The sequence below is a fragment of the Belonocnema kinseyi genome, chromosome 3, assembly GCF_010883055.1.
Source record: "Belonocnema kinseyi isolate 2016_QV_RU_SX_M_011 chromosome 3, B_treatae_v1, whole genome shotgun sequence".
In the NCBI taxonomy this organism is placed as follows: domain Eukaryota; kingdom Metazoa; phylum Arthropoda; class Insecta; order Hymenoptera; family Cynipidae; genus Belonocnema; species Belonocnema kinseyi.
Genome location: NC_046659.1, coordinates 47,670,611 through 47,681,647, shown reverse-complemented (window position 1 = coordinate 47,681,647; position 11,037 = coordinate 47,670,611). Strand labels below are relative to the sequence as shown.

The window sequence follows — 11,037 nt, the reverse complement described above, 5'->3', positions numbered from 1 at the left end:
TATTATCAAGCGCGTAGCGCGAGAACCAACAGTCGAGCAACCTAGGCGCGCTCAAGCTTGCGAGCTGCGCGCGCAGCATGCGAAGAGAATGTGCCCGCAAAGCGGGCAAATTTTTAATCATACATTTGCCATATATATTTCTATTTTGTATTATTTAATTTTTCTTCAATATAGAAAATTCCATTAATTTTTCCTTAGTTTCTATCTTTGGGAATATGAAGAAAAAATCATTTTGTTTGGTTTTATTTATGAATCATAAGTTTCAAATAAAATATAAATCTTTTAAACAAAGCTCTTAAGTTAAAAAACCATTTCACTATATCGGAAAAGGTAATTGTGCTTTTATTAAGATAATTCATAGTTTCATTCTCCCCCATAGCAATCTTATCGAAAAAACCAGGTCTGTCCCATGATTAAAGCTTTGTTTTACCCGAAAAAACTGAGACAGACCTGGTTTTTCCGAGAAGTGTGCTATGTTGGTTCATACCTTTAGAATTTGAATGAGCGGGCGGGCCGATTTTGACTTCAATCGGATTTAGAATTCGGATGCGCCCGCTATATGAATATAGCCATCTTAGTCCGAACCAAGGATTAGTCATCAGAACCACCCTCAGAAATAAATTTCACTACCTACTTGTCAGCTCTGCAAGTTCACTTTGACACTCCAAAGGTGCATCATAAATATTTTATGTACAAAGGTTGAGTAAGGCATTCAGTCGTGCTTGTCCCTTCTAGCAATAAGCGAAACATTCGAATGTTCCTATATATCTCCATTAACTTTTAAAATCTTAACCAAAACTTCTCAAAACATTTGACTATATTTTGTATGACAAAGAAGAGACATGTGGTGGTTTAAAGTTTTAATGTTTCTACCCTGCTGGGTGATAGCTCCAAATTATTTTGAGGTTTGTCAGGATCACACAATGTGCAAATATAAGGTAAGAAATTCAGTTTTAAATCTCCTTTTTTTTATTTATTCATTTACAAAAATCAATATCTTTTATTTTGCACATATATGATACAAATTAAAAATTTTGGAATTTAGCATGCTATATGTAAAACGTGTCTTAAACGTATATACAAGTATATGTTATGCTTGTAACTTTTTCCAAATATAATGATAACATCCAAAAATTTACAATTGAATCTTAAATTTATGTAATAAGTTAAATAAAAGTGCAGGAGTGTAAGATGCATTTTAATTTAAATACAAACTCTTCCTTTATCTCATTAAGAGGATTTCTGGATTAAGACATGACACATGTTTCTTATTGAAATTGTGCCGGCACTTTTCCGTTAAATTTGCTCAATTTCATATTGTGTTACAAAACCACACATTATAATCAAATCCTTTGTTAAATAATAGAAAAACATTTCTTAAATAATCAGCATTTTATTATTTTAAAGGAAATTAAAAGTTAACTGATACAGAATGTAATTCGATTTTTTATTAACATTTATTTCAAAACCAATTTCTACAGGGAATTGGGCCAACTTGCGGATCAAACCAAGAAAGTGGAGTGTCTAAAGCAGAGATTCAACAAATTTTGAAATTACACAATGATTTTCGTGCTAAGATTGCCTCAGGCATGGAACATCGTGGATGTCCTGGACCACAGCCATCAGCAGCCAACATGCTGGAATTAATCTGGGATGATAACATGGCTGCGGTTGCACAAAAATGGGCAGATCAATGCATGTTCCAACATGACGCCTGCCGAGATGATCGTAAGTAAAAAAGAAAGAACATAACGAAATTTTGATCATTTATTTTTGACACTCCAAGAATCTTAATTACTAGAAAAATATTTCTCACGAACGAATCTTCTTCGCCCAGAAAATGTAGTATAATTTTTTGATAACACTAAAGTAACAGCGTTCTAACAATACGCGTATTGTTATTTTATATGTCAATTACATAACAACGTCGTGTATTTATTTTAGAACGTTCATTATGAACTATGCTGTAACATTTATTATGTACGTCTATATAACTATGCGGTAATGTTTCTACGTCAACGTTATATATTACTTGAGTTGCATAATAATTCAAGAACTGTGAGTAGGAATATATAGCAACTATAGTGTATTACAGAACCACAGTGCTATATATTTTATACGTTCGTTAACATTTATTTGACTAGTTTTCCAGATTGGTTCTATAATGATGTTTTGTAAGAATATCATAAAAATGTAAAGAATAACATTTCTTACAAAAATATGTAGTTAGGCCAGGCATTTTTGGTCGTTTAGCTGTTTTTGATTAAACCAGTAGTAATATAATTATTTTAGAGTTAGAAAATTATTCTTATTGAAGGCCGTAATTGCAAAATTGCAATTGCAAAATTGAATTTGATCTCTATACGATCTGTTATTACATAATAACACTGCCCATATTTATCATGTAACACTTTTCTGTAACTATTACGTAATAGCAATTACATAATGTTTATTATAAAATCACTAATGTTTTCTATAATTATATTTTGAGAAACTATGCTCAGTAAACTATTCCTGGCTTGTTCTAGATCATCTTAATTTCTGTTCAGCAATAATTACAGAACTGTTCTGTACTGTTTCTGTTTTAATTTTCCTCTGATAAAAAAGCATTTAGCTCATCTATAAAATATATGAATATACTTTACGTCATATAATATTTAATCCAGAGTTTTAATTTATTTATCAATTCAATATTGTAGCTCGTTTCCAAGTTGGTCAAAATATGTACTTCAGTTCTGGATTTTCGAAAGTTGATTGGACTCGAGCAGTTACCTCCTGGTATGAGGAAGTTGCCAGATTTAATTTTCGACTAGTGGATAGTTTTAAATTTCAACCTACAGTCGGCCATTATACTCAAGTTATATGGGGTAACACTCGTTACATTGGATGTGGCAGAGTAACATATGGTGGAGCATACAGACTAAAAGGTTATCAGCGAATAGAATACGTTCTATCTTCTTCGCCTCGAAACGATTCTCTTATCAATACTGAAGATAGAAATAGAAGAGGGATTGATGTTCGTCCTGATATTGACGATATTCCAACTACGGTTTTATATTCAATAGAAGACATGGTAAGAATATTGATTAAATTACAAGTTACAAAAAACATTTTCCAGGTTTTAAAATATATGCCCTTTGTGTATACGAAATTTCACATTTATTTCAAATTGCGAACACTTTTTTGGGAATTTGCAACGAGTTTAGTAATAATCTTTCCAATCAGAGATGTTTAGTAGCTTTTTAAGATAAAAATTAATATTTAAATACACTTATGGTAAAATTTTTTTTTTATTCTTCAAGTTATTAAAACAAAGATTTCGTCTCATGCAAATAAAAGGCCGCACTGCATACGAGCGTAAGTGCCAAATTTCGGAAATGCGTTTTATTGGCCTAAATTAATTTTTTAACCTAACTCATGTTTCTATGGAAGATTATGCTCGAAAGTAACATTAAAAAAGAAACTTTTTTCTTTCCTGGACTTTTTTCATATTGTGCGTTATTTGGCCTTACCGATATTTTTCTTTGAAACTGTACCAATTCCACAAAAAATAAGATATTCAGCTGAAACTTGGTTGAAATAAAGAAAAGGGAGTAAGAGACGGATATGCGCTAATAAATTTGTATAATTACAAAAAAATGTAAACATGTTTTTTTGTATGAAAGAATGTAGTAGCATATAAACATCCCTTACTTCCTTTTCTTTATTCCAACAAAATTTGAGCTAAATATCTTATTTCTTGCGGAATTAGTACGGTTCATGGACATAGGAAACAAGGGACTAGGCATGCCATTGCGGAGTCGATGCAATGAGGGGGGAGGTCCGCCACCTTTTGATGTCCCGCGACAAACATGGCAGCGCCCACATGTTTATATTTTCATGCACAGTTTGTCGGCAGAAATGCTCGTGCGCATAATCAAATGACACGTCGTAAGATGGCGGCTCTCCCCACTCATGGAATTCTCCCCCTCCCGTGGATTCAACCCCGATCGCCAAGTTAGGATGGCATACCTAGTCCCCAGTTTTCTATGTCCATGGTACGGTTTCAAAAAAAGTATCGGTAAGGTAGGCATTTATTATGTGTCACATGCCCTTAAAATTTATCAAATGGTTCAATAATAAATCTGCAAGTCGTTGATACTTCGTAATATTCAGACCAACTGTCTCCAATAAAGATGTGATGATTACGAAAAAGGTATTTGTTTTTCCCTACTGCAAATACCTATATAGGTGCCTGTTAACGTCTCTATTAGGATTCTATATAAGGATCCTATAAGTGACCTATATAGAACCCTATATGGAGTTACCCATATAGGTCAGTATAGGTGTCAGCTATATAGAAAATGAAACAGGTTCCTGCATAGGATCCTTTATAGGATCCTAAATGATTCTATCGTAAGGGTATGGGTTCCTTCTTCCTACGTTAGAATCCATATAAGAACCTATACAGGTTCCTACTGCTAGGCAATCGCATAGTCAAAAATAACTATTGCGCAGCTGTATTTGCTGTAGGAAACTACTTCGCAACACTTCCGGTTCATCATCTGTCCTATATTGGTCACTAATAGGATTCTATATTATAGTGTCCTATGCAGAAACCTGTTTCATTTCCTATAGGTGGCTTCTATACTGACCTATATAGGTGACCCTACATAGGATCCTATATAGGTGACTTATAGGATCTCTATATAGAATCCTATTAGTGACATATACAATAGGTATTTGCAATAGGGTCGTTTTTTTAATTTTTAATATATTTTTTAAAGACTCAATTTAAGTGTATAATACTGGCCACATTACGCGTGCGACGTGCATGACGTGTGCACATTATTATAAATTACGGACAATTAAGGCACGTCATTTTTGGCAGTCCTTGTCTGTTGTATTTCCCTTTCGTTTTCCTGTGGTTGCGAAAAAACTACAGGGAAAAAATGAGACGCTTGCCATTTTTTTCCTATCATATATTTTCGCAAGGGTAAGGGTACGCCTATAATAAACGCAAAGAAACTAAGACAATATGGACATAAGATGCGATAATTTTTAAGGTTGTGTTTAAAACTTTTACCAACTGCAGATATTTTTTATATCGCCATCTAGCGTGCATCAACGAACTAAAAAGGAACCCTCAAAAAGAGTTCTATTGGAGTCTTAGTTCTAAAGGATACCAATTTTTCCTTGAGCTGCAACTTTACCGAATTACCAGTTTTTTTTAGGACTAGTGATTTCCCTAAAATATTTACGGGGGGGGGGGGCTATCCGGAATGTTAAAAAAACTAATGAAATGTCATTAGTTTTTTAACATATTTTTGTTGGCAGGGGAGTAGGTGACCAGAATTTAAAGCACGTAAAAATTGTAACTCTAAAATCGCACGCTTCTGTGAATTAATTTCTTGAAAGTTCTCTCCGTATAGTTACACAAACAATTTAAGTCTTACTGAAATACTTACATTTTCTTAGTTATTCAATATGTTGCGAGGGATAGCTCACTGGCCAGGTTTCAATAGGCCGGGTGACTAGTATTTTCGTAAATGTCATTTCGTGTTATTTCCGTAATATCACAATAAAACGAATAAAAGCTACAAAATTAATATTTAAATGCTTGCAATTACAATTATATATGAACATTGTTGATAAATTTGATAAATATTACATCTTTTTATTCAACGTAGGTTGAAAATAACACGAAATTTTTCCTGAGCATTTCCATAATATTTCAATGGATGGTTCGGAGAAATCCGAAAAGCAATCCAGGAAGGTAAATGTCCGCGTATCAAGAAAGGTTCACAGGGTAGTTTCCGGGAATGTTCATGAAAAGTGTTAACATTATATAAATTCAATTACTTTAATGAATTAAATTCCTAATGCACATTCCCCGAACGTTTCTTGGAAACCTTCCTAGAAACGCGGATATTTACCTACTTCCGGAAAAACTTTAGAGTAAAATAACACTTTAATAAAACTATTTCCCTTTTTATTGACTATTTAAAAAATCTACCTTTAAATTTAATAGGAAGAGCAGGCTTCAAATCCATCTATGACCACTCAACCATCGAAAGAAAACAGCCCGAAGCAAAGTACCATAGAAAGTTTTACAGAAAAAGTAATCAAAATAACATCCGAAATTGAAGATGAACAAACTACACAACTATGTACTACCAGCGAAGCTTTAGAAGAAAATAATTCCAGCGAAACCACGGCAGAAAGTTCTACAGAAAAAGTGACCACGATGACATTCGGGATAAAAGAAGAAAAATCCACAAAAGCATATGCAACTAATCAAGCTTCAGAAGGAAATAGATCTGGGGAAACTTTAGCAGAAACTTCTACAGAAAAATTAATTCAAACAACAGCCGATACTGAAGAATTAGAAAACCCCACCTCAATCAATCAAGCTTTAGAAAATAGATCCAGCGAAACTGCAACGGAAACTTCTGCAGTAAAGGTCACCATGATAACATTCGAGATAAAAGAAGAAAAATCCACGAAAGTATATACAACCAATCAAGCTTCAGAAGAAAATAGTTCCGGTGAAACTTTAACAGAAACTTCTACAGAAAAATTAATTCAAACAACAGCCGATACACACATATTAGAAACCCCCACCTCAACCAATCAAGCTTTAGAAAATAGATCCAGCGAAACTTCCACAGAAACTTCTACAGAAAAAATCACCCCGATATCATCAGAGATAAAAGAAGAAAAATCCTCGAAAGCATATACAACCAACGAAGCTTCAGAAGAAACTAGATACGATGAAACTTTAACAGAAATTTCTACAGAAAAAGGAATCCAAACAACATCCGATACTGAAGAATTTGAAACCCCCATTCCAACCAACCAAGCTTTAGAAAATAGATCCAGCAAAACAGCAACAAGAACTTCTATAGAAGAAGTCATCCTGACAACATCCGAGATTAAAGAAGAGGAACCAACAACACCATCTATAACCACACAAGCTTTAGAGGAAAAAAATTCCAGGGAAACCACAACTGACAATTCTATAGAAAATATTGGCCATTTGGCATCAGAAAATCAACAGACTCCAAAAATAACAAATTATTTAAGTCAGAATCCTAAGTTCTCAATTTTCATTCCAGGCTACTGGATTTCAAACAGTGAACGTGATTCGAAGGGCCAATTAGCCGGTTCCTTCCAGTCTATAGATTTTTCTGCACCTGGAGACTTCAATAGTTTCATCAAAGACGCTCCTTCAGGTGGAGCGCTAAAAATGGCATCATCGGATCATTTACTTGGACGTTGGAATTTTAGACCTAATCTACAGCCAACAAAGGCAGCAGAAAATCCAGCACGAATTCAAGTGAACAAGTTGACTCAGGCAGGATGGATGCGAAGCACGTATGACAACCTAGGTAGAGATCAAATTCTAGTTTGCAATTACGGACCAGCTGGTAATTATTTGTACCAACCGATTTATGTTAGAGGAAAACCTTGTTCTAGATGTCCTTTGGGATCTGTCTGCAGAAACGGATTATGTGCCTGAAAAGAGAACAACGAAAGTTAAAAATAACAAATCAAAAGACTTTATCTTAAGGAAATTGATCCTAAATGAAAAAAAGCATTTTTGTAATATACTTTTCATTTTAAAATATTGTCATTCCTAAATTTTTTGGTCATTTTAATTTAACAACCACATTTATTTATTCATATCAATAATCTGAAGTCATTTTTCAATTATATGTATTATGTTTAAACTAAATTATTATTTGTAATAACTAATGAATAATTGAAAAAAGGACAAATACATAAATATGCGCAATTATTATATAAAATAAGTGCTTCAATGTTTATTTAATTAAATATGATATGAATAATATTATCATTCATTACGTTACGAAATTCTTCTTGTCACTTATGTCCATAATACAGAGATCAAACCTATTTTCTATCTTGTTCAACTTTTTTATTGCTAATACATTAGTTTAAAAATCAAGGATAAGGTACCTCAATGTATAATAACATTATACGTGAGTTTTATTTGATTAGTGTCGTGATAACACGGAATATTGCCTCAGAATTTCTACAATATTGCGTGGCATATTATCTTGTCCAGACATGCCCAACCTGGAGAAATTCCCGCCAGGAACACATGTTCAGTGTCCACCACTATTTCGGCTGGAGAGCGAGGGTGTTGGTAGACGCGTGCAAGGTAGCAGGATAAGTTATATAATTGAAATATGCTAGTAATGTGTGTGTGTGTGTGTAGTTTTGCATGTAGTTTTGCACTTACTCCCAATATATAAGTTAGATAGACTGATGATGTACATTCTATATTACTATTCGAATAAAGATAAGAACTTGTTCTTTTACATGTTATAAACTTAATAACATAATAATACTCAACGGTTTGACGAAAATAAGTTACATTCAAGGTTACATATAATATTTTTAGCTATTTATTCTTCTTAGTTCATCACCGAATATCGCATAATCTGCAGATTTCCTGTACACAAGCTCACATAATAATGCATTTTTTCATCGCAAAGGAAAAAATATATAATAAAGTGTAGAAACTATTCGTCCAGATTTCACGATCACGATCATCATTTCGAGATACGGTAAATGGCAAATAGAAGAAATTGTTCAAAAATTGTCTTTAATTCATGCGAACAGAAGATACAAGAAATTGTAAAAAAGTGCTTTTTCGATTCTTAGAGTCGAAGTAGAAAAGGTACAGGAAGGTAACTAACAAAATGTCATTGTATGCCACTTTTTCAGTTGAATCAAAACAGTGATAAAAAATCAAATATTTATTCAAAAAATAAAACGATGATCCGCCCCCGAGATTTCGACTTACTGAATGCAGGTGGAAAGAGTTTGATGAAGAAAAATCATTTAGTTTTATATTTTTCGCTTATAGGTAGTGATAAAGAATAAAATGTCTATTTTTAGTTATTGAACCATGAATATATTAAAATATCTGTCACCTTTAAAACTTTCTCTTTTTTACAGCATTCCTTCAGTAAAATACACCTGACTGTTATAGAAAAAAATATCCTGCCTCAAAATAGTACCTGTGTTGATGATACACAGGTAGTTGGACGGTGAAAACTGTAAACGCCAACCTAAACCCCGGCTTAAAGTCTGAAAACTTAAAGACTTAAAGTAAATTTTTAAACTTAAACATATCAACGTAGTAGTACTAAAATTGTACAGCAGAAAATTCTCTGTAAATGCAGCTCAATAATTTTTCGTTATTTAAACACTTAAACACTATATAAAGATTATTCCGAAAATATATATCAGTGATTCATTTAATGAAAAATTTAATTAAAGACTGTGTGTGTGTATGAATATTATACTAAGTAATTAATAAATATCATTTTAAATATTTCTTAAAATAAAATTAATTTATAAGTAATTATGCAATGCTATATAAGTTTGTAGTAGTGGTATTAATAGGTTCCGGTCGGACAGTCAAGCGGTCAACACGCGTTGTGGTAGCTCCGCGAAATATGTTAAATTTAATTGGCTTAAGCATCCACTCGGGGATAAGACTGCGGGATTTGATACGGAATTTGAATCGGAAGCTGCTAGTGAAAAAGTGGAAGTGTTTTTTGTAGAGTGTGTCGGGGTGTTCAATTGGAAAGGCAATAATATTCCAAAGTGATGGAGAGCATTGGTTTTATGGAGGCTGGTGGAAAAAATAACAAAATTTCTGGTTCAGGTACCGAAAATGTAACCGAGAAGGCGCTTCTGCCGGAGGCCACATTGGATAGTGGCAACTCTTCACGGAGATTTAAGGAACCTGGCTCGAAAACAGAAAGCTGGAACCTGAAGAATTCAAACCAGAACCTGTCAGTAGGTGAGGAGAAGATCAAAAACGCGGCCCAGGATCACCTTCTAAAGTGGAGAAGCAATCTAAATCAAGTAATTTGACGATCCGGGTGAACCGGGTTGTGCACCAGGTAGCTTAATACGTATTCTACAAGAACTTTTTCAAAATTTAGATTGTTCGAACAGCCAAAATGACTAAAAAATATGAGTCGACGATCTGGGTGCACCAGATCGAGCACCAAGTAGTATAATACGTTTTTTACGAGAACTTTTGTAAAATTTAAACTTTTAGATTAATGAAAACAATTCCAAATAGTGAGTCGACGACCCGGGTGCACCAGATCGCGCCCCAGATAGTTTAGCACGTATTCAACAAGAACTTTTTGAAAAATTAGATCGTTCCAACAGCCAAAATTACTGAAAATTGTGAGTCGGCCATCCGGGCGCACCAGATCGAGGACCAGGTAGTATAATACGTATTCTACGAAAACTTTTTTAAAATTTAAAATTTGTAAATAATGAAAACAATTCTAAATCATGAGTCGACGACTCGGGTGCACCAGATCGCGCCCTAGGCAGCTAGCGAATGAATTTTCTCTGGACTACCTGTGGTGAAACTAATGATATGCACATACATCACGCTACACGTATCAAAACTCGCCTATAGTTATGCAGTAGCGGGAAAGGATTTATTGTGATGATTTATCGGCTTGGGCATGACTTACGTCGGCTTGTATCAAAACATAAAAAAGCAGGGAATCATGAATAATTCCTGTTCAATCTGGACGAATGACGTAACATGATGCAACTAACGCCCTAAGAGCTGTGTGTTTTGCTGCGCTGAACACATCATCTGTATCGACCAAGCGGCTTCTCTCATGATAAAAGTGTGAGGGCCATCATTTGTAGGGGTATCGTAAACTATCATAATTGTCTTATTCCTATAGTACCGGCAAAAGGTTAGGAACTTTATTATAGGTCTATAATGATATTCTCACAATGCATCTTCGTAAGGGAAGCTTCCTTTACTGCAGACGCCAATCCCATTTCTGTCGGATCAACGAGATCAATTCACTTTTTCTTCTCTATTCTTATGTAAAATTATCTCCAGAATCCAAAACTGTACAGCGAAGCTCTGGCAAATGTGCCCGCCACAAGATATTTGCAGTTAAGTATTTTGTTATGAATGTAACATTAATCATTCAAAATTTAAAATTGTTGTAATATTTATGTTAATGTTGT

General features: G+C 33.9%; 1 protein-coding gene across 2 annotated transcripts; it reads left to right on the top strand.

Annotated features, from left to right (window-relative positions):
• Positions 1–654: 654 nt before the first annotated feature.
• On the top strand, positions 655–7,661 carry LOC117169657 (cell wall protein PRY3-like). Of its 2 annotated transcripts, XM_033356135.1 has the most exons (5): positions 655–938; positions 1,482–1,728; positions 2,700–3,073; positions 6,011–7,370; positions 7,459–7,661. In XM_033356135.1, exons 1-5 carry the CDS (start codon positions 843–845, stop codon positions 7,620–7,622), a joined length of 2,241 nt encoding a protein of 746 aa, XP_033212026.1. In that variant the 5' UTR covers positions 655–842; the 3' UTR covers positions 7,623–7,661. The 2 variants fall into 2 exon arrangements, with proteins under 2 accessions (XP_033212026.1, XP_033212027.1); XM_033356136.1 differs by having other exon boundaries at positions 6,011–7,622.
• Positions 7,662–11,037: the final 3,376 nt, after the last annotated feature.